The sequence below is a fragment of the Neodiprion virginianus genome, chromosome 6 (assembly GCF_021901495.1).
Source record: "Neodiprion virginianus isolate iyNeoVirg1 chromosome 6, iyNeoVirg1.1, whole genome shotgun sequence".
Lineage (NCBI taxonomy): Eukaryota > Metazoa > Arthropoda > Insecta > Hymenoptera > Diprionidae > Neodiprion > Neodiprion virginianus.
The window spans coordinates 17,401,173-17,425,554 of NC_060882.1; the positions used below are offsets into that span (position 1 = coordinate 17,401,173).

Below are 24,382 nucleotides of genomic sequence, written 5' to 3' on the forward strand. Positions count from 1 at the left end.
GAGCAAATGAAAAGTTGTTTGAATAATCATGAATACTAATGTTATGGTACACATCGAGCGCGCGTCGAATAGAATCCCATTTCGAAATGACTAATCTTTCTTTTCTCATATTACAGCCGTATTATTGTATATAATCTAGTTTGTCTCCTGGAAAATTATAAAGTTTATAGCATGGATCACGTATTAATCCTAAATGTATCATACATATCAATATCGTACATGGACCGCGTGTGCGTGTATAATTTTTGGTCTTTGCATCATTATTAAATCTGATCTGTTATTATTCATAATCTATGTATTAATTCTTCCCTCGGGTACCTATACTTTAATTAAATCACTGTTTTGCTACGAATTTTGGAAGAAATTTATTCTCATTAATAAATCCTTGTATCGCCGACAAGTCGGTAACGCTTCAACTCGATAAGTACACACAGGCTAAATACTGGCTTTTTTTCAAGTATATTCATTCAAGGTAAGAATTCATCAATGTGTTGCGCATCGTACTGCCGATTGTATAACTCACCATTCATACCGCCACAGTATAGTACGTGTGGACGAGAAATTTCACAGTTCCATGTAAACTATTACTTGTAACTTTGAACTAGTTTTCCGCCAACTACGCAACTTCTAGGCAATTTTGGTATTGAACAAGACATACTAGGTAAAAATTTCAGCTAATTCGATTAGGGCGCTACTTTGTTACACAAGATTTTCGAAGATTTTTCATCAAAACTGTATTGTAACGAGGCACGAGAAATCGTACAAAATTGTCTTAGAAATTTCATACAAAGATGCTAAACTTTTGTATAGGAACTTTTTCCATATGTCATCTGAATTTTAAGCCATGTTAACTTGAAAAAATGAGAAATCTTCATGAGCTGATGTTTCAACTAGCTGTGGTAATAAAATGCTTGGTCAGAAAAATCTGAAAAAATTCAGATTTGATGCTCTCAATACCAACTTCAAGTGAGTAAAAGGGCGAAAATATCAAAAGTAGTAAGCCAAAAAATCAAATTTTTTCATCCGATGTGATGTGGAATCCTCTGTATACAAACTTTCAGTGAATGGGTGGTTAGCTACACTTTCATTAATAATACCTATGGCTGGTTATCTTTAGCAGTGTTCAGTCAACATTTGGTAATCAATAATAATCATGGGCTCCGAACGGATACCATTATCCATTTAAGGAGGTGTCCTAGTCGATCTTAATATTGACGTATATAACTCCAAATATCGAAATCCACGTATCTCAAACACACAAAAAAATTTAGCAGCCTCATTGTAGATGCAATTCTGAACAAAAATCCTCCAATACTTTTTCCTTGGACACAGAAGTTAAAGAAACTGCACGATTCTGCGAAATCGCAATAGCAAATTCGTAAAATACATGTCAGTGTTCTATTTCCACCTCAAATGAAAATGCGTTGCAGTTTCTTTGTTCAAGATTGTGTATCGAATGTTAAGCCATTTGTTGCGTTTGAGATACATGGACTTCGATACTTGGATATATATATATAAGTGTATGTCGAAATCGAACACATACACTCTTAAAGAAATGACGAAAAACGTTCGGTAACATCTCTGACCATCATTCCTGACTGACTATAATGTGTTACAATTTTTTGACCAGATACTTCCAAAGTCGGTCAAGTTTTTGATTCTTCACTCGATTGAGAAGAAATGAACAATATTTTGACTTTTGAAATGTTATTATAACCTTTATTCAACAGAACATGTAACAGAATCACTCGTGACGTCGCATGGATGATGAGCGTAATAACTCTTTATGGCGATTTTTTTCCATTATCCGTTTCCTCTATACATAATATACTTTAAAATGTTACAATTTATACAAGATTCTTTGCAACTTAATGCACTGTACTTGAAGTAGATTTAGTTACGGTCAGTAATTATGAAAATTAAGTTTCAAAAAATGCTCTTCAATATTCTCCATCGATACAGAGCTTCTGTAGTAGCTGCCATTGGGCAAATTTGGTTTTTCCAATGATTGAATGAAATATCATATTTCTAGCGCAGTCTGTGAATCTAAACATATACGTCTGTATATGTAAATCCTTAAACCTACTCTTGATTTATGATATTTCAATTGGAAGACTCATTGGAATTATTATATTTTATGTTAATATAATTTAAAGTAATATATTAATAATATATAGTTAACGTTCGGAAGAGTTTCTTTTTAGAATGTTCGCACGCATCTCGAATGCTTGAATTCATTTTATACTTATCAACATTATTGCTAATTATATTATTTATTTTCTTATTTATATCTTTACGCTGGAACGCTTATACGTTTATTTTACATTTGAAACCAATATCAATATACACACTTTAATAGTATTGATAATAATCCAACCAGTAATTACGAAGTTTCTGTCAGTAATCAAGATGTCACTCCACTTCTTTCACAATCACGAAAGTATTGAAATAATAAAATACAAATTGTATAAAATATAAAACAATGAAAATTAATCACTAAACTATCATCGCTTTATTATATCTTGCAATAAATTCACCAAGACCACATCATTGTGTCGAGGTGTGGGTTCATTGTTACATTCTTTGATCTCCTAGTGAACAAATCTATCTCTTGACTCCTGATAGAATCTTAATAATCTTGTAATACAACCCTGCCAATGAAGAAGACTTTGACTTTCAATACCTTGCATTTATAAACAAGTCTGTCATGAAATAACACATCAAATTTCAAGTCGCTCATAGGATTGATAATGAAGAAAAGTACATTATGAATGATAGTAAAGTGATTTAATTTATATGACAAAATCATTTTAATGCTTTAACTGTTGGAAAAAAATAAGACGATGGGCAACTGTACAGCAAAGATTGTGTTGATCAGCAGGGTTGCATGCAATAGTATATCTTCTCTATACAATTGTCAATTGCACAAGTATTTACATAATTATAAGTAACGACGAATCCTACTGTGCCTTTGAGCGCATATTTTTCAAAAACGCCGTGAATTATCCAATTCAGTTTGGCACATTTGTGTTTCCGACTGGCTTCACTGCATATTCAACCGTTGGCACAATTTTGGAACTTGACACAAGCTTGGAATTTTTTATCCATCATCTATGTCTATTACGTAACAAGTCTACATGTTTTTGAATAAACTCTCTATACAGACACAAGACAGTCTAATAAACGATGAAATATCAATAACTGTGTCGTTTTTATTTTTTTCGCATAATTTTTTTAAAAATATTTTTCTATCAATTTTTTTTCAATTGCAATTTACTAGATGTGATAGATTTATTTAGTTGTGATATTGTTTGTCTCGAGATTCTAAAGGTTTTTCCTACATGCAGCTTCTGATCAGAATATTATCAATTACAATTGTTGTAATTTTTGCCTATTTCAATAACGTTTTTTTACTTCAAATAATCCACCTAAATTATTTCTTCTGCCAATTGCCACTTTATTGCTTCACAATTCGGTGCACTCACATTTTACCATTCATCATCAAATTTAAGAGCATTTCAAATTACTCAAAACTGCATAACAACGTAGGCAAAGGTGTTGTATTTTACTTGTGTTGCTTATTACATCCAGTATTGTGGTGTGCGGTCTTGAATTGAATAAAATTTCAGATACTTCTGATAATTGTATATATTCCGTTACGAGATTAAAAAATCTTTGCCTGTATAAAAATTCAAGATTATAAATAATTCTCTTTAAAAAATATCTCATAAATGAGTCTACTTATAAAAATAGCGAAAAATATGTAAGTCATTGACCACATTGAGCCTGTTCCACTCAAGCCCAGGTAAATTTGATTTCAAAATTTGATGACGAATTATCCAATTCTTGGAATGGATACTTTTTTGTTTCAGTAAATATTCGTTTCAGAAGCTACGAAAGGGAAGCTATAGTGTACCACAATTCATTCGTTCATTTTTTTTGTTTTTGCTCTATATCTTGTTCTTATTGAAGCCAAGATGCGGGAACCCACTGTGGTTCTCTTTCCAAAGAATTGATTTCAGTAAGCAACTGATTATATGCCCGATCAGTATCATTATTAATAATAATCATGTCAAATAAATGGCCATACTTGTCTTCCATGTCTCTAGCCTTTTCAATTATATCTTTTAATTCATCTTCCTTGAAGTTTTCATTATTCTTGATCCGTTTTTGCCTCAATTTCTCAAGGCTTGGTGGCGCAACGAAAACTACATATGGCTTCAGATCTGAACTGCGTAGAATTTTTAAACTCTGCGGATGCAGATTCAATACACAAATTTTACCAGAGTTCACAACAGAGCGTATAGCCTCCACCGAAGTTCCATAATAAGCTTTTTCATATTCTCCGTGCTCCACAAACTTTCTGCACAATATATCTGACTCAAATTGTGATCTTGATATGAAATGATAATCCTGTCCGTCTACTTCGGAGTCTTTCCTTGGGCGGCTTGTATCTGTGAGAAAGTTAAAATACAGTTTAACATCTGGCAAAGTTTCCTTTTTACATATATTGGAATTGTCTACAAAAGTTTTAGGTAACGTACTGAAAGAAAGATCACTGATTTTAATAATTTCTTTTTGGACCTGTGTCCTATATTTGATAATTGTTTCCTGTGCATTAGGTCAATGTTCGACCCTTAAATATGTTTTAAATCAATTTCTTAGAATGTTAATCATCTTTGCAACAACTCACGTGGGATTGCTGCAGCAAAGCGCTCGCTATCTTGCATTAATCGTTGGCGAAGTTCGTGTCTTCCAATATTAGGTGGACCGATTAATACTATTGGCCTTTTATGATTTGCTCGGGGATAATAAAGGGCTACTTCTTCATACGTAAGCACTTCCTCGCTGTCATAATCTAAAAATATGATTTACACTTATATTAAACCATGGATTCCCTGGTAGTCTATGCAGTGTAAGTTGATTGATTACAATATCTTATCGACTTTATGTTTCCATATCTTTGATTTATCAAACTGGATTCAATAATGCTTATTGTTAGTATTTTCTTCTACTGTGAAACCTTCTTGAAACGAGCCCTTTCGTGTCATACGTTATCGTCTGTGCTAATGTATCCACAAATTTGATCTGAGCCAAGCGTAGCGGACAAATGCTCTCAGGTAAAAATTGTACACGTGTTGGTGCAGGCGGTGACCGTGTGCCTTTGGAAGCCTCGTTTCAAGAAAGATTCACATCGATTGAGATGCTAAATAAATTCAATCTTATACCAAAATTTTGGTTTGAACAAAGTTAACCAACCGTCGATAGCTGTTGTAGCATAGAGAGGGTACCCGTCGTCATTGAAATTTGAGCCAGACTTGCTTCTCTTCTTTTTTTTCGGATTCTTTCTTGCACAAAGTAACGTACTTGATTTTTTCGAACCACGTCCCGTTGATTTTTCTCCAGCTATCGTTTGTTTCATGGATTCACGTCTGTGAAACAGAAAGAAACGGCAATAACATTTTGAATTCTCCAAACAAGCTAGTGTATGTAACAAAAACTAAATGACACTTGGCTATCACGCTTACTGGTGTTGGAAGCTCTTGCTAGGGACAAGACCGGCCAACGTCTGATCTTCTTCCCCTTCGCGGTAAGCTTGCCACCAGCTTGGATCTTCTTGAGAAATTACATGCAGTACATCCCCTTTCTGAAAGCTTACGCCTAGTTCTCGACAAGGAATGTAAGGGTCTTCTTCCGGATCATAATCAAAGTGTGCTCGCACATGTTGTATCTGTAATATCAAGAGGATTGCATTTAGTTGCCTTTCTTTACAAGCATTTATTTAGTTCGTGAAATACATACCAGGGTCGTGTCCTCGCGGATGTTGGTATTACCGTTATTCCTGTGGTCAACTGGTGCTGGTAGAACGAGGAACGTTAAGCTACCCTGCATTCCGGCAAGAATATCGCAGACTTCATTCACGCTCTTGCCTCGCATTTCGACTCCATTTACTTCCAACACTTCATCACCTTCGTGCAACAAGCCCGATTTGTCGGCTGCTCCTCCACGTACAACTCGACCTAATAGAGAACATGTTGCTTTAAGATAGGCTGTTAAAAATAATGACGAAGACATTCGTAAAGATCTTCAGTGTAAATAGCTAAACTCTACTACTACTAAGAAATTTACAAATAATAATCTCTAATTCTTGATTTGATTTTAGCATGGAAGGCCAGATATAATCACCGCTATTTTCACATTTTCATTCTTTGCTATTACTTGATAAAATTTTCGACCAAGTGGAAATATAAATTGCATGTAAGCATGGTAAATTTAATCATGGAATATTAGTGATGCTATCTTTTAAAATCACGAGATTATCTTGTTTTCTTATCTTTCAAAATCGTCTTTGATGTCCTTTATAAATTGAATTATTATTTTTTTACCAACAATATATTCCGTATCAATAGTAGTAATGTGCAAGTGACGGGCGGCATGACACAAATGCCTGAGCCCGATTTTTATGTAAAATCGTTTTCTTGTGAATAAAAGTTCTGTGAAATAACGAGTCACATAACTTTCTGACCATAAGCTTAAAATAGTTGTGAAAAACTTTTAAAAATTGGAAGAAATTCTATTTGAAATAAATATGTATTTTCCACAACTTCGATTAAATTACACTTGTTCCAACTAAAATTGAAACCACCATTCATTATTGACTTTTTTCACCAATCTTATCGCTTTTTAACATTCAGTCTAAAACATTAGCCGGAAACTGTGAATGATTTCTGACCACTTAGACTGTTTTGACAGAGATTAATTTCTAAGAATTTTTTTTCGGGGTTGAGTAGACTTATATTCAATTTTTCTTTCCTTGGTTTGATCGGGTTCATCAAATACAATGAACCTCATTTTTTTTCAATATATTCGGTATGCATTGGCGAAAATGCGAATCTTTTTCACTCGTCAAGAAATTTTAGTTTGCTTTTTTGCCATGCGGCCTATCAAGTGTATATAAACAATAATATGGTTATAATATAATACCTATAATTACGGCATCTCCTTCGTTTCTAACAGTAGCACCCAAAGGCTCGTTAGTCTTTTCGATTCTAATGATTTTGATGTTTTCAGCTACTCTAGATCCATGTGTGCTAGAAGTGGGGCTGGGCGGTCCGCTTGGCGAGGATGAGGACGGACTCTGTCGACGCTGAAGACCGTCAACGTAGGAACTAATGGAATCATGGGCAAGAAGGAGGCCCTCGATTTCATAACTTGTTAGTAAACTTGTCAGCTCTTCTACAATGGGTCCTATAGAGTCTCCGCTATTTCCGCCACCCTTCGATGAGGTTTGCCATTGTTCCAGCACCTCGACGCACTAATAAAATGCAAAAATGAAACGCATAGAAATTTAGTCAGATTTCAGTAGTCAGGTCAAGGAATACGGGTTTGTGAGGGATAACGCGAGACAACTGACATTTAAAACTTTTAGTATTCATATACCGTTTTCTACGGCTTACATAAAAAAAAATGAGTTGTTTACCGTTTGTAGCAACCTTGAAACTTGCCTGTATGAATACCTATCCGCAATCACGGGGAACTTATAACTAATAAATGTTGCATAAAGTCTCAATAAATAAGTGTAGGATAGTTATCTTAAACTAACTTACATCTCGAGCCAGATTGGCGGCATCTTCGGTATGGTGCAAGGGTTTCACAGTTTTACCATTCTCCCTCAAACAATTTCGCAGCGCATGGTGTGTCGCTAGGGCAGTTGCGAAACGCCTTTGAATCAAAAGTGTCCTAACTGCTTCTAGTTTTGCTTCTACACCAGGCGACGGTACTCCTAAAGTTCCAGCTACATTTCTGAGCTGCAATTGTAGCCTTTCCAATGTTGCCACGACCTCTCCATAAGCTGCACAATAAAAAACAGTAAACATAATTCAATTATGTTCTTCTTTATCCAGTTGAAGATTTTTGAAAAACTTGTCCAAATGCTTTAAAATAAATGATAATCAAAGATAGTAAAAATACTTACTAAGCGGTTTCGGAAACTCTTTAATTTCCGACGAAGTTATAGAGTTGATCGGTTTACTGGGAATCGAATTCGACCTACTGACAAATTCGTCTTGAGCATAGGCTTGATTTTCTTGTCCAGAAAGACTTGTCGAATGACTTTCTAGGGCGTGGAGTTTCCGAGATCCACGTAGAGACCGATTCAAGTATTCCTGTTTTTCTTCTTCATCTTTCCGTTTGCGGAGTTGTTCCTGGGTAACAATTAATGATGATATTGAATTCATCGCGCTAATAAATTATGCCCAAAATGATTCAATGGATGTTCAATTATACATATCCCTGCGTTTTTCACAAACAAGGAAATTGGTGAAATTTACGTAATCTATTCTAAAATAATTCTACACACTGTTATATTGCAATGTACGCGTGTCAGTGTCACGTTCCTCGCTTCAAATAAAAATGAAAACAAACAAGAAACAATAAACCGAAACACATCTGCTCTACAACTGTAACGAAGTTGAAAAGACATTATAAAACAACATTGCGTCATTGATTGTGCTAATAATACGTAATACGATATGAACATAGTCGTTGTCCCTGTATTTTATAAAGATTAAAAAGTTTGCGGCCTTCGATTTATTGTTTAAAACATCGGCAAAAATAATTGTACGCTATTGTACCCCATCTTCGTGGCTAAAAAATTGCCAGCAACACAATTTTACGACGCAATGAAACTGAGAAGATGAAAATAAAAAGAAGCATAGTGTACACGTTGGTCGTTGGCAGTGGAATCGAAAGTTAAACATCCAAGGACCGGTGATTGGGATGATTACTGATATTACTATTGAAATTTTCTTCAACGATACGCGACAATTTCATCCCTCGGCTTGTTAGATAATAGATCGCGCATTATGCATATATATAGGTATGTATAATAAACGATATAATGAAGAAGCGGTCTGCCTGGCCGTCATTATATCACACTTAAATCTCACAACCGGGGTATCATACCGTAATCGTAGAACCTGTACTACGATTACGTCTTCTCAAGAGGAATCTTACCCTGCTTTCAATAGCAGATACCGAAGGTATTATACTGCGGACTAGGTGCTCAGAGCCTTACGCTGGATATGAACTCCTTTGAACAGTTTCCCGCGGTTCCTGTACCACTCTTATGACGGCACCATGCCTAATCTTGGCCCCCGCTTTGGGTCCTTTAAATTCCGTAGAGAAAAAAACACTCCACCAACACAACCCCGAGTACCCCATATATACCTAGTGGAAAAATACGGCCCCTTTAGGTAGTACCTTTAGATAAAAGACGTACTAGCTCTATCCGGGCATTAAGTTGTGGCAGAGAATTTGTGCCCCGCTCCCATCGAGACCACAGGGGTTCTGGTTCTGGCATTCCTCATGATGCCTGCGTTATACTCCCCACAGAATTGTATCTTACAAACGTACAAGTGCCAGACGCAATCTCCTCCCTCACCTCTAACTCCCCCCCCCCCCCCCCCCCCCCCCGGCCATTCCCGCCCCCGTACCTCTTTTTCCATTTTCTTCGTTTCTGTTGTACCAACGTTTTTTTTCTCTGTTGGTGTCAGAATCAGGGTGAATATTAAAGAATTACCAACGTCCAGATTCAAAGTCTGCTAGCACGTAGCTGCTGCTACAGTGTAAAAGCGTAAAGACGTAATCTCCGCGAGTATAACGAAGGAAAATTTATTTACACATATCCTGAGAGCTAGTCCTGATATGTGTACCCTGTGCAATTAAATTAGCCATCGCAAAGGCGTATTGTGAGATCGCTGAGGAGCTAAGGTACAGTGGCGACTAATCCAACATATACACAGAGGTGCGATGGCGTTGCGAAGTTGGAAGCAGAAAAATGTTTTTCAACAATAATTTAATAATAATTTAAGCTTGTATAATCGTATGGGAAAATGAAGGTTTAGCGGAGTTTCAATACGTAACACGCAGAAAATCATTTACAGGTTGAACACGGTCGCAATGTACGTGAATTGAAAAAAGCGAAGTTGAAGAAGAAGTTCTATCGCTTAATTTAAGTCATGAACTGGGGAACACTGATTTTGTTCATTTTTTGACTCTCACCTTGTATTTCTGTATGGAGTGAAGCTGCTGTTGGGTTGGTTCCGTTTGTTCGACGTTATTGTTCTGCGACAGTCTGTTGTCCTTCGGAGGTCTTGCCGGGGCTCTCTTCTGATCTCTTGGTGGTATCGCAGGTTTTACCCCGTTCAGACCGGTCTAAAAATCCATTTGAAAAACAAAATCGTCCAATTAATCGCCACCCTACGTTCCTCTTACGTATCCCGATCCTTGCACTGCATCTTGCATCAATTGCCACGGCAAGAAATTGCAACCAAGATGGGCTGCAGAGAAAACGGACAAAGTTTTCGGGGCGTGGATATATCAACCGTCAACAGTAATAAATTGAGTCTTGAACTGTTAGACATGGCATCGCTTTCTTGGGTTTTATACATCATATGTTCTCCTCTACCAGTAATACCACGCACTTCTATACACTTACTCGAAATGACAGATGCGAAATGCTGTGAAAAAAATGCCTTCGGTTTTTCGTTATTTATTTTTCATACTCAATACAGATAGATTTCTTACGTTTTTTTTAGCAATATCTTTCGAAGGCTAGTTTTCTCTTTCCGATTACTCGAACGACATTTTTACACAGCGAATCGCCGGTTGCACAAAGTAAATAGTTTTATATAACGCGAGCATGTTTTACGCGTTTTTTCATTCACATTTTCCGTACGCCAAGTACCAGTTACCATGACGGTAAAGTGAGTCTGCGAATGCGCATGCGCGCAGTACAAAAAATACCACTTTGAACTTCTAGGTTAGAAGGAAATCTGACCCTAAACTCAATTTGGTGCTTCGCGAAAAAACGCGAAAAATGTTCTCTTGTTATATAAACAATGGTGAGCAACAAGGAGGCAACGGTCTTTTCGCCTCGCGTATTCGCAATATTCGTCTTCGGCTGACCTATGACTCATATCGCAAACTTACGCTCGGTCCGAAAAGACCGAGTTTGCCTCCTTGTTACACAATATACTATTATCACATTATACATAGACGCTACTACAATATTACTTCTACGAAAAAATGTTCACTCTGATCGGGAAGGATACCTAACATACCGTATGTTTCACCACAAACCCATTATAGAAATCCATCGACATGCTGAGGCATCCATAACTTTTATGAACCTTGCAGAATCGCATGAAAATATTGCACCAACGCGCATTTTTTCCATTATAATTATAGTTTTTGTATTATAATTACCACATTATTATTATTAATATTTTAAATTGAAATTAAAGAAAACGTCCAAAATCATCATATTAATTTGCTGTTGTACGATTATGTTTCAGATTCCCTTTGGAATGAGGAAAAACGGCTGATTCGTAGATAGGACAGATGAATGATGATGATGGTCCATGAGTGATCGGTGTAATGTTCTGATATAATAATAATAATAATAATAATAATAATAATAACAACAATAATGATAATAATAACAACAAAAAATAACAATAATAACGAGAACTAAAATAGCGTTTAAGTATTTTTGTCGATGAAAGCAAGTCTACTTATCTCATGTCTTGCGTTGTTAAAATTTTAGACATAATAATTATTGTTCCAAGTCACCGAGAGTGAGAAATTGTTGAAAGGAAAAAAAAAGTTTGTAAACATGAGCGAGTTGGTTAGAGTGAATGTTTTGTTCATTTTTACCTGAGAGCAAACATCGTCCAGGTCCTCGTAAGGGTGTACGGAGTCGTATAACGAGTTCCTCGACGTGTCTGGTGATATTTTTGTCGGAGTATTTTCATGGGTAATTACTGATGAAAATGATTTACGCGAGTCAGTCGGAGTTTCTTTGTCATCCCGCATACCGCATGCTTGATTCAAATTCGAGTCCGAGAGCGAAGTGTGGACCTTAGAAATTGATTTATCGAGGAGACAGGAAAGGTTCAAGTCACTTTTCGATAAAGATTCATTTATCTGAAGATTATCTCTCGGAGAGGCCGAGAAGACCTCAAGGTGTTTTTGGTAGTTTTTGTACTCCAAAGATAGCCGGGAATTTTTCAAATTCTGGGTATTCGGTGACTCGTCTAAGGGCTGTTCGACCTTTTCAACAGTATCCAACGTTTCATCACCCGAGATCGCGATACGTGCTCTCTCGTACTTCGGTGAGTAATAAACTATCGGTGGGGTGTCTTTTTTCCATGTCATTTCCCGAATGGAATTACGAGAGTTTTGATTTTTCTCGTGAGTAAAAGATTCGTCGAAGTCAGGCTCCGACGAGAACAGATGTTCTTTTACCGTTCTACGAGCCCCGTCGCCGCCCTCACCGCGGAACGTTGAGAATGTAATTTTTGGCAAACTGTCAGCCGGGTTGATAGCGTCAAGATTATCATAAGACATGGCTAGACATGGATTATCGTAAAAGAAGTTTGTGGAATTTTCTGTTAATGGGAAATGAGAATTGGCCAGCAAATTATCGCTCGAGCCGTAAATCGTTTGTGATGGATATCTCGGGGATTCATTATCCCCGAAGTCTGTTAGTGTCGTAGAATGTGTGTTTGAAGATTGCACATAAGATGCAGCAGCGTTCATAGGTTTTGAAAGGATGAAGCCGTTTGCAGCAGGACTAGGTACAAAGCAGTTTGAAGAATTGTTATAAGCGGTGCTGAATAAGTTACAATGTGTTTTATTACGGTGCTTTAGTGAGAAGCTATCCAAAAGCATCTTGACACGTGACCTTACCTTCGAGTCTTTTTGATCAACAATGTCTACGATTACGCTCTCGGTAGTGTGATTATGGCTCGAGTCTAGCGTGGTTCGATTGTTGTTTACCGATTCAACATTTTTAACATCATCGTTTAGGTTCGATTTCGATTGGACACTGTTTGCCTCCGCGTCCGCGTTTCCGTTAAGCTCATTCATTTTACTACAGTCCGTGATGTTGGATTTAGCGACAGCAGATTGAAGCTTCTCGTTCCTCGCTCGATGCTGCTCCTCGATAACAGCGCCTCCCTTCAGAGTCCCCGAAGTCTTTCCAGGGGGTGGATAAACCGGATGAGACTTGGCCATCGGCACGAAATCCTTCGGGCAATCGACCGCCATTTCTCTGTACATTTTATTGTCGTTCTCGACGACAAACGAGGACGGCCCAAAGTTCGCGGAAGCATCGCTCTTCAGAGTCGAGTAGCCGCTCGACGAGTGTTTCTTATTCTTGTTCCTCGGCCTCGAGGTCACGTTGACAGTCGGTTCGCCCTCGATGAGTTCATCCGTGGACCCGGCGCGACTGAGCCCTTCCGTTTCCACCACGACCCTGGATCCGACAGTCGGAAGGGAATTTTTCGCCGCGTTTTTCCCGCTCTTCCTGAGCTTCCCGGCGTTGACAGTCGGCTGCTCTACGCACTTCCCCGTGATCAGGGCGTCGTCGATAAGCCTCGTGAGGTCCGAGACCTCGTCGGACCTGATCAAGAGCCCCTGAATGTCCTGCAGGCCGACCAAACCGTAGGCTGGATTATCGAACGAGGTCGACACCCTGCCGCGATTGAAAAGTGGTGCAACTTTTATCTCTGGCATGATCGTCCTGCAGGGGGATCCCAGGTCTATGCGACGTGCGTCGTAAATCGAGGTAGAGTCCTTTTCCGCCCCGTGCAACCGGTGACCGATAACCAGGTTCGCCTCCAGGTTGACGCCATCCAGGCTTCCGTCGAGGGGCGCGGTGCTGTCCGACCTTCCCGAAGAGCTTCGAGGGCTCGCCGAGTCGTCGCTACAAGTTTTGAGCATGGTCGGGTAGTCCTCCTTGGCAAAGGGATAGTCCTCCTCGGCGTCAACGCTCGGCTTTTTGTGCCGCGGCAGGATATCGACGTTTTCCGGTACCAGGAATCCCGGAATTACGGGACCGCCGTCGGTCTGATCGATGATTATATCCGGTCCCTGGATCCGCTGTTCCTTTTTATCACTTCCGATTACAATCGACATGCAGTCGTTCTCGATTTTATCCGCGTCGTTCGTGTTATTGTTAATGTTTAATGTGGTGGTCAGGTTTTTGTTAAGGGTTAGGACGCTGTTAAGGGGTTCTAAGTCGGTCACGTTCGCCTGCAAATCGCGAAGGTCGCTAGCGCTACGGGAATGTGCGATTTTCCGAGCGCAGGGTGAATCGGTATTTAGTTTTACCTTTGTTGCGTTGGGGTAGGCCTGCTGGAGGAGGGTGTCGGGAACGTCAACGGGGAGTTCCCGGTGGTGCCCGAGCGCACTCGGGGCCCACATTTCATCGGGCCCCTCTACGGGCCCAACCCCCTCCTTCACCTCACGCGAACCGTTGTTATTTTCCTGCAGGTGGATTTCCCCTACGCCACTGCCGCTTCGAATACGAGACCTGCAATACCAAGAATACATCCACATTACACTTTCGTTCCATACGTTTTTCTTTTTTTCAGCTTATACAACGAGGGAAATTTCTAATTGTGGTTACCATACGGTCTATTTAACTATTATCATTTTTTTTTAAAAATAACGGAAAAATATGGTTCTCGGTATAAAATGGAAATGAGTCTTTTATCTGTGACAAGAAAGACTAGTATATGTTACTATTATGAACACTAACCATTAGCAATAGTTTTATGTTTGCGCGACGATAAATTGATGTTAAGGTCGTATTTAACAGAAAAATGCAGTGAACTGAACAAAATGATTCAACGTTGAGATAAGTAAAAAATATAATACTGACAGCTATAATCATACTGAATAGTTGCTTATGCCAAATTTTCTTGTAATTCTAACAATATTTAAACCGTTATTGTAACGATACGCAAATTAAATTTTTCGGCTGTGTACCAGGAGGGGATATCTCAAAAATATACGTTATAGCATTCTACATACTGCCAATAAACTTAATAAAACTACATTGGGTTCAAAATTTCAATACGTACAGAAATAAAGGATTTTCCTTCAAGATATCACTATTATTTGAAAGCTTCAAATTCTTAAAAAAAACTTCTTGCTCGTCAAATACCTTTAACTAGCATCATCAAATATATTTTGAGAGATCAGATCCTACCCTCCTTATGTACAATAGGTAGATGTAAGATATTATATATTGCAAACTATAATGTGCAACAATAGACGAACATAATAGATTACAGATATGTACGGAAACTACTACGAAATTAAATACTCGTATAGTACAATCAGTGAAATGATATCAACACGTCTAAACAACGCGATATTATTAATTATAAATTTCTTGCATCCACGATATATATCTATCTTGTTTTTGGTGTTGTTATTCAGCTTACCGATCTACGGGGTTCATCCAATATATTAGATCATTTATTTTTTGTATCTATTAATCGCTGACGGTGAATAAATTAAGAAGAAGAATAAATATCTGAGAAAATCTTATGAGCCTTTATTCATTTCATCGGTTTTCTATCGGTGATTGCGAAAGTTGCGTTTCTCCGAAAATATAATAATAGCAAGACTACATTTTCATCCTCCTAATTTTCAAAGCTAACGTGTACGGCTTCCTATAAATATTTACGGTACATATAAGTAAGTGAATCAATGAAATCCATAGAATTTCAACAACTTTACAGGTGCATGCAAGTATATCCAGGTAGAATAGCACTTTCGCTGCCCGGAGTATTCATGGTTGCATACGTAGAGAATACATTAAACAATTAAGGAATTACAACGAAATCAGCCAGAGTTTCAATGTTCCAGGAATATAATACGGCGAAGATTGAACTTTCATGGACATTGAACTGCCGCAAGAAATTAATTCTTATATTTCAAAAATTTTTCCACCTTCCCCCCCTTGAAGAATATTTATATACCCAACTCGAAGTAACGTTGTGATAAATACTGACCATCGACGGAGCAGAAACTTCGCAAATCACCGGAGACCCGGTGTATAACTTATTCGACGCGCAACACTGCCTGCGAAGTATGATTAAGAAAAATATACAAGAGAATATTTCGAAATACGCGCGTAAATCTTCCCTATTAGCGACGAAGTTGAAGATCGTAACGTATTAATCCGAGGTTGCACATTTGATACAAAAGATTCAAAATCTGACTTGGCCTCGACAGGAAGTCGACGAAACGGTAATTAATCGCCTGAAATGTGGCAATGACTGGCAATAAGCCAAGAATCGAAACTATTCCAACCATATGTTGACAAATGTTCTCAAAAATAACGCTAAAATAAAAACAAGCCGTAAAAATAGTATTTTTCACGATACTTTTCACAACTTTACAAACCAATTCATTTACTGAAAGTACTATTAAGTATTCGGGAACATATGCTTGACATCTAGTCAACTATTAGCTTCAAATTCTCTTCATAAGTCTTCAATTAATTGATTTGCCGTTCTGCCGGTAAGAAAATATGAATCAATCCTGTGTTATTTGAGTTTGTAATTATGAATTCTCAGAAAAATTCGTTACTTCGCAACTTTAGGGTTATCTGAAATTCAGTAAAACCGTTAAAAATGAAAAAATCCTTCTCTTTTTCAAATTTAACTTCATCAAAGTTACTCCGGAGTTGCAAAATAGATTTCTTTTCCACGGTTCGTTACTTTAACGTAACTAACTTCAATTTCATTATTAACGAGTACACGTGATCAAATTTTGACGCGAATTTCTTCATTGCGATCGCAGTTTTCTCTTCGTCGAGGAATCGTGCGTCGACGAAGCGATACGAAGTGATTGTAAGGAAGATTTGGTTTTTTTCCGATCTGGTTTAAACGCGCCGGAATTTAGTATACACTGCGCAGTTTCTCAGGGTCTGCCCATGTCTTACCCTGGCCCATTTTGGTTTGCCCATTGGCGTATTAGTGTATTGCGAACGACAGGAAAATACGAAAAGGTTGAATAATGGTTTCGTGGAACAAGGTATTTAATAGAGTGCGAACAAAGAGCCGAGGGAAAGAGAGAGAGAGAGAGAGAGAGAAAGAGGGACGGAGACAATGGTGGTATGAGTAGGAAATACCGACGTGTCTCAGTCCTCTGACGGGGCCCCATAATAGAATGCAACGGGCCCGTGGGCTGAGCCAGGTATGAATTCAACGGTCTTCTGCAATATCTGTCCGTCTCTTTTTGCATTAAGCAGGAAGCTCGGTGTACGCGTGTGGGTGAGTAAAATTGTATATGTAAGGGACGCAAGTTGACGTTGCTGCAAGGTATGTGGTGGGAAATTTTCTGCTTCAATTAGGCGGTGAATAACGGAACGAAAAGTAACGGAATGCAAATTTCGTGGATAATTGCATTCACCTTGAATACGTCCGAAACTATCTTTAATTTTTTCTAATTGTCTTCGGTTTCAAGCAATCTCCTCAATTCTTTCTCTCGATCTTTCGCCGATCTTACACTCCAGTAATTACATCACGCATACCTCACGAGATTTGGAAATTTAGCTCCGTGCAATCTGTGACAATGAGTGGTGAATATCGGGTCAAGACTGTGCCTTATGGATAATTAAATCCTTCGATTGTTTGCACCTGATAACCAACCGACCGTTGGCCTGATTTTTCGGAAACTCTCAGTGCGAATCATTCTTGAGCATACAGCCTAATAAAGGCGCTTGGCACACTTGTTCATTAATTTTCTGTGTCGACCGACTTCTGCGGGTATAAGTAGTTTTCAATGTCAGCCTTTGAAATGCTTGAGAAAACACGAAACTTGGTATTTTTTATTTTAATGGGCTATTTTTCGTGTAAGATCGCCATCGAGACCAAACAGAAATTGTGTCCCTGATGATTGTCATACTGAATGTACGCATTGTCAACAAGTACGACCTATATTCGTGCATGCGTTAAACATGGTTAATAAAAATTGAACAAATTATTTATACGTTTTCACTTTTATCGATATAGTTCATTTATTGATAGCTGTTTACTGGATTTCGCGGTTTTAACTTCATCGATCTTAGCCATTGTTATACAGATGACCAAAGTTTGTTTGGATTTTAAGAGATCGTTACAGGATGTCGGTAAAATTTCTATTTCAAGATCGATTTCGATCTCTCTCAAGGTCGTAGACTTTCTTCCGTGAAGAATTACGTAGATTGTTTAACAGAGCAATGCGAATAAACTAGAGCTCTGCTAGTAAGTAATCGATTAATTCGTATACTTCAATTGAATAATAGTTCTTTTCAACCGGCCCGTTGAAACAATCATTTTCTCGATGTCTCGATGTCATCGATTAACGAATTCTCGGAATGATCGCTCAATCGAAGTCTACGATCAATCGATTAATCGCACAGCTTTGAGACAAACGTACAACGGTCGCGCAGCATTTCCGCTTATGCATTTCGAATCAAACCACGAATACAAACATCCAGAGAGTGTTGAATTTTGCAGTAAAAAAGGAATATCACAGAGACCTACACCTCGCGCACGGCAGCAACTTCTCCGGTTTACAAACAATAATTACTTAAAAACAACACTCGGTTCAGGCATTAAAATATCATATTGTAGGTGTACGATATCGCCCCCTCGACAATTTGAAAATTTACACGTACTCACGAGTGATATGCCGTCGCATAAGGAGCAAAGCTGTATAACGCACGCATGCCCATGGTACGTAAGTGCGTACCATAAGTATATAATGCGCGTAATTTGAAACAAGACGGACGCGGAGGAACGCGGGTTGGAAAATTCTTGTTTACATGCATACACTCTGCATACGTGTGTGTGTGGTACACAGGTATACACCGACCAACAACCTGTTGCGTCTACACCGTTGCTCTCGTTGCAGTAGCAACAGCGGCAAAACCACGACTTTTCCATCCATGCAGGACTGTTCCGAGTTCTATAGACGGTATAAGGCGTGACCATTGCACACCGCAGGTTCTTTGGCCTTGCCTTGTGTATAAGACAAGGGGTGTTTCGCCCAAGGTATCACGTTGTCAATATAGTTGGAAATGATTTCGTAATATTCGAAATCACACTGTAATCAGTAATATTAAAGCAAAACGCTGCATTGTTAATCGTTGGTAGTGGTGAGAAATCTTTTTGTAATTTTTAGAAATGAAATGGAATCTTCTAGAAGTTATGAGAGATCACCTGATCGAAATAAAATTATTCGTCAAGTAATCTCTCGTAATCACTCTGCAAAATGTATATAATCATGAAATATGCAATCATGGAGTAAATTTTTTCTCTGTGAAACTCCCCTTGGTGTTTATGTATATGTATAATTTAGGTTTGTTCTTATTTGAGGCTCGGTAAAATTTTCATTGGGACGCCTCCCCAAATCTGCTACAAATCATCCAAAAAAAATCTGTGCAAAGTTTCAAGCCGCTACGTCAACGTGAACACGTGCCTCAAGGCTTCGAAATTTTCAAATGGAAAATACATGTAGTTGTTATAACCAGTTGCTTCGTTTTTTTTATTACTTTGGTATAGATTAAAGGAACAACTTGAAACCTGGCAAAGTTATAGCGATAGGAACAAACCTTGAAAATTAAAAAATTTTGTAACAATTTTATAATAATTATTGTGTAATAAGTTATAATGATAGGAAAATACCTTGAAAATTAAAAAAATTTGTAACAATTTTATAATAATTATTGTCTGACATGTAAGCTTAACCCTCCGCCGGCTATCCATGACGATATCGTCGTCGGTTATTTTTAACCCACTTAGGAGTATCCGAAAAGTCCCAAAAAATTCAGGGAACCAGTTTTAGGTCTCATCTCAATATTCCAACAGTTTTCATTTCAAAATTTTTGACCAATTAACAAATAGAAATTTATAAACAGCGCGATACGGGTAAATTCGACCATTTCACTAAAAAATCGATATCTTGAACCCAAATTTCTATTAAGAAAAAAATTCTAGTGCTTTATTCTTGATACTATGGTCTTTATTGATCATGTCTGCTCTTTGGACTGATGGTCAAAATCATCCCAAAAACGAAGAAAATCGAAGAGGCAAACATCCAGACCGCTGCATTATCGCGGGATGAGGTCGTAAAAATGTAAAAAAAAAAGCTCTACAAAATCATTTGATCATGGTTCTAGTTGTGCCCATTCGAGTCATTAGGACTCCCGGAAGGCAAAATACAAAAGGCAGACATTTTGGTGACTGACTTTGAGGTGTACAATTTTTTGAAGTTCGCGCAGAATCAAGGGAAAGCGGGTATTACGGCTGATTATTGTTATTATTAATAGTTTTATGATTATAAAATTATTTTTTTTTATTCAATAAAGTTCAGCGTTAGTGAATTAGGGTCGTAATAAAAAAAAAACAGTTTATTAGTACAAAGTAGTTTTTTTAGGTGCAGGTCCGAAGCCGCATCCACTTCCCCTTCCCGAAATACCAGGACGTGCCAAAGTCAGATATGACGATATCGTCATGGATAGCCGGCGGAGGGTTAAAAGCATCATTTTTATCAAGCTTGTATAAGTAAACAATAATTATAGAAATTTGAAAATTTCACGGTTTATTCCTATCATTATAAGCAACAACTCAAGCAAAGTTTCAAATCTTTTCTTTAATTTTTACCAAAGTCATAAAAAAAACTAAGTAACTAGTTACATTTGAAACTTTCGGAGCTCTCAGGCATGCGTTCCAGTTGACGTACAGGTTTGAAAATTTACACAGTTATTGTTTGAATGATTTGGAACAGATGTGAGAGGCGTCCCAATGAAAATTTTTCCGACCGCCAAATAAGGTCCACCCTGATATACATATACATACATATGCTCATACCTACATCTATCTGTGCATACAAGTCATTGTAGATTATAGATAAATGTAGGTACGAGCATGTTTTTGCGTGCGCGCGTGTGTGTGTAAAAGCGGCGAGCTCGCAAACCGGACAAAGCCAACAGGACGTGAATTTAAACGAGCGGCGTAACCGTGTTGGGATGTAAGCTGCAGCAGTGCATGCTTCGTGCAACCGACCTCATGAAGATTTGATGGGAAACGGCTGTATGTGCATACGAAATGTTTATCATCAGTCTTGATGGCGCTCGATGGAAATTGAAACGGTGAATGTCGTACATTGACTCTATCTTTTTCTCCTACAATTACTTAACTATCTATAGAAATGAGAATTGCGACGTTGATTACGTTCGAAATATCATTATTCGATCAGATTTTTACGCGATAATACAGATCGATACATAAAATCACCAAGCATCCTCTCTGCGAATAAAATAGAACTGCAATCCGGGGTGACGTGAAATTATTGAAATCATCGTTAATGTGAGCTAAAAAGTTTATTGAAATCAGGTGATATTTTTAAATCTGTAAATCATCGGAAACCATTTGAAATCACGTGAAATATCTTAGGATTTCATGTACTACGGAATTGCTTGGGATCAAAAGTCATCGCAGGCTCGTAATTAATGCGAACGTCACCTGTAATCATTCTTTCAATCAAAATCGTTTTTTGAAACGGCCTTTTTGAATTGCCTTCATGTTTCATGAATCATCAGTCACTTAAACAATTGCGTATGAACATGAGCTTCGAGCAGGTTTTTAAGACTAACGATCGGTTAATTAAATCGGTTAGAATTGTCGTGTTCCACTGGGACTAATCAGTGTCAGTTCGAAAAGTTAGGGAAAAATGGTGAGCTTTGTTAAAGTATAACAATTACAACATGACTGGATAGCACTTTTTTTTCAATCCAAGAAAGTGTTATCAATCAATTCACAAAATAGTTCCGTTAAAAAAATCTAGAACGTTTTGGTCCAATTTTTTGTTCAATCTAAAGTACAGCAAAAGATTCCGAAAAAAGAAACGTATGTAATAAAAACACGTACACATCGTGCAACAAAATAGACGGATAGAATATGTGTATTGTGAAAAGAAGCTGAGGATATTCTCGGATTATGAATTCAACGTTTGTTGAGTGATGAGAAATAAATGGCAGGTGCGTGCGTACAATACATACTACATGGCGAGTACATAACTGGCAAAATGTATGTTTTTTTTCCTCTTAAATTTCGTTTCATATTGTTTCCTCTGTCAGATTTAATCCATTGAAATACAGACGTCATCTTCCGCGGGAGTTAATTTTCGCCGTGATGAAACATATCGTGCCTAATTGTTCTTTTGAAAAATTCTCACGTCACCAAATCACGGTTACAAGTTCTCTCTTTGCATTCTAATTTGTACTGTATTTAAGATTACTCACATTGCCAACCTAACTACAATAAATTATTTCCGCAACCGATTGCGAGTGGTTTCTTCTTTTACACCGCCATCAGATTTTTCGTTTCCTTTTTTTTTTTTTTTTCGTCATAAAGTCACGCATTGCACGGTGATACTGGTATACAACTGCAGAAATGAATCCCATTTTCTCTGTAATATTTCAACGTCGTAGTTGACTGGTTTCCACACGCAAAATAAGCTCAGCCCCCCCCCCCCCCCCCCCCCCTCCCGGGCTAAAACTGGATTACGACCAAGGCAACTGACTTTTGGTCTAGTTCTTCTCTTATTTCTTTTTATTTATTTTTACTTTCCCTTCATTATTTTTCTACATAGCTGCAGAATTCTACGGGTTTGCACTATACCTAGGTATACTCGTGACAGATACGTGGGACGTACAATGAATAAATCGAGAAAACCACGATAGTGGCATCGAGACACACCTATATATTATTGCATTCCTTCTCTTGAGTATCCGAATATTCGTAACAGTCCTAGGCCGTGATGTTCTTTGCATAAGATTGCTAAAATATACGTAAATTATATTCTAAATATTACCTAATTACAATTATTAATAATAAAAACGAAGAGAAGGCGTGTAGAAAAAAAAAAACAACGATCGAATCTAATTCTGAGCTGGCAAATATCAACGCGGAGATCTGTATAATTCATTGTTATAAAATAAATATCACGAAAGAGAAACACGATTAATCACAAGGTTACGATTCCCCGGTAGAAACATATGCGTAAATGTTACACGTAAATATACTGTATATATGTATATGGAAATAATAATAATAAACTGCAATTGTGATAAAGTAATTACGTAAAACATAAATTAAAAAATTCATAATAAATTAAAAATTACATATATATATATATGTAGTGAATAATTCGAATTGTGTAAACAAATTTATTTCCAAATTCTCTTTCGAAGCTTGTACATGTATATCTGTGCCTTAACAACGTATGTTTGTACAGATATGCATTGCATATGCATTATAATAAATTTCGCGTATATGTAACTGATCAACTTCAACAATCACGTGGTTTTGCCTGATTTATTACCGGTACTTCTTTATTCGTCGAAATTTTTTCCTTCCTTTTTATTCAATTGAACGCATGTGTGTCCTTCGTGGTATAATCAATTGTAAGATAAGTGAAATATTGTTAAATAATCTCAGAAAGAAAAGCGTTACATAAAGTCGAGAAAATGTTCTCACCGCATTTTTCACGTAACATTTCATTAAAAAATTTCCCATCGATTCCGATATTCAAACCGAAATACATGTCAATTAAATAGTGCATAAAAGTACAAAATCCATAACTTTGTATAGTGTAAAGTGAAACGTACCAATGAAGCGTTTTCAGAATCCTCATGGCGTGGGTGCAGATTTATAGTAAATCGATTTACAATCGATTTTAATAAATTTTAATTTGTTTTAATTTTTGTTTTATTCCTCGTTGCAATTTAATTAACGTCGACACTGCGGCCCATGATTAGAAAATAAAAAGAAAAAAAAAAAGAAGAACAAAAACGTTCGTCTAAAATACGTATTTACTCGGGCACAAGAGATTCGATGACGATTCAATGTAAATAAACAACCGTGTACGTCACTTGACAGCGATAGCTGTTCGGGTAGACAATGTCTCCCTTATTGGTGAAAAACATCACCGACATCATCGTGGTTACGTGAAGTCGTCAGGAGGTTCGAACGTGTAAATAATTGCGTGCGTACGAAGTTCCCGGACGTCGTCGATTGGCGCGACACTTGACGGTGTTCTCGATCGAAAGTCTCGCGTGTAATTAGAGTGATTTAAGGAATCCTCTCTAGCCCGTGTAACGTGTCGTTCCTTATACCGTTACGATAAGCTGCAAAGGGTAGAACGAGAGTTGAAACGGAAGCGCGGCACGGAGTAAGGAAGAAAGGAAGGAAGGAAGCGAATCGGCGTTCGCCGATGCGTAGAAATCGGTTCTTTATTTTATCCTTCGTTCCGTCTGTCTCTTTTCCACCGTCACCTTCTTCCTCTCTTTTACTTTATTCAAAAATTCCAACCCGCTCGTCCACGGCCCGGTTACACTCACGTATTTATTATACGTGTGTAATGATTTTTAACGCGTTCCTCTCGCATACCGGTTTCAGGTATGGTCATAGTAGGCACAAGGTATTTCCACCGTTAACCATCTACACACCGACTTTCTTGTGTTAATAAG

General features: G+C 37.7%; 1 protein-coding gene across 3 annotated transcripts in view; it reads right to left on the reverse strand.

Annotated features, from left to right (window-relative positions):
• Positions 1 to 1,690: 1,690 nt before the first annotated feature.
• The window catches only part of LOC124307323 (protein PALS1), a 70,149-nt gene continuing 47,457 nt past the window's right edge, over positions 1,691 to 24,382 (reverse strand). The window contains exons 8-17 of one of the 3 annotated variants that reach the window (XM_046768858.1): positions 14,179 to 14,380; positions 10,063 to 10,215; positions 7,976 to 8,204; positions 7,608 to 7,852; positions 6,985 to 7,315; positions 5,803 to 6,020; positions 5,529 to 5,731; positions 5,260 to 5,432; positions 4,694 to 4,858; positions 1,691 to 4,454 (exon numbers count right to left, since the gene is read on the reverse strand). In XM_046768858.1, coding sequence (XP_046624814.1) covers positions 3,964 to 4,454; positions 4,694 to 4,858; positions 5,260 to 5,432; positions 5,529 to 5,731; positions 5,803 to 6,020; positions 6,985 to 7,315; positions 7,608 to 7,852; positions 7,976 to 8,204; positions 10,063 to 10,215; positions 14,179 to 14,380 — 2,410 coding nt within the window. In that variant the 3' untranslated portion in view covers positions 1,691 to 3,963. The other 2 variants (XM_046768857.1, XM_046768859.1) reach the window with 2 other exon arrangements.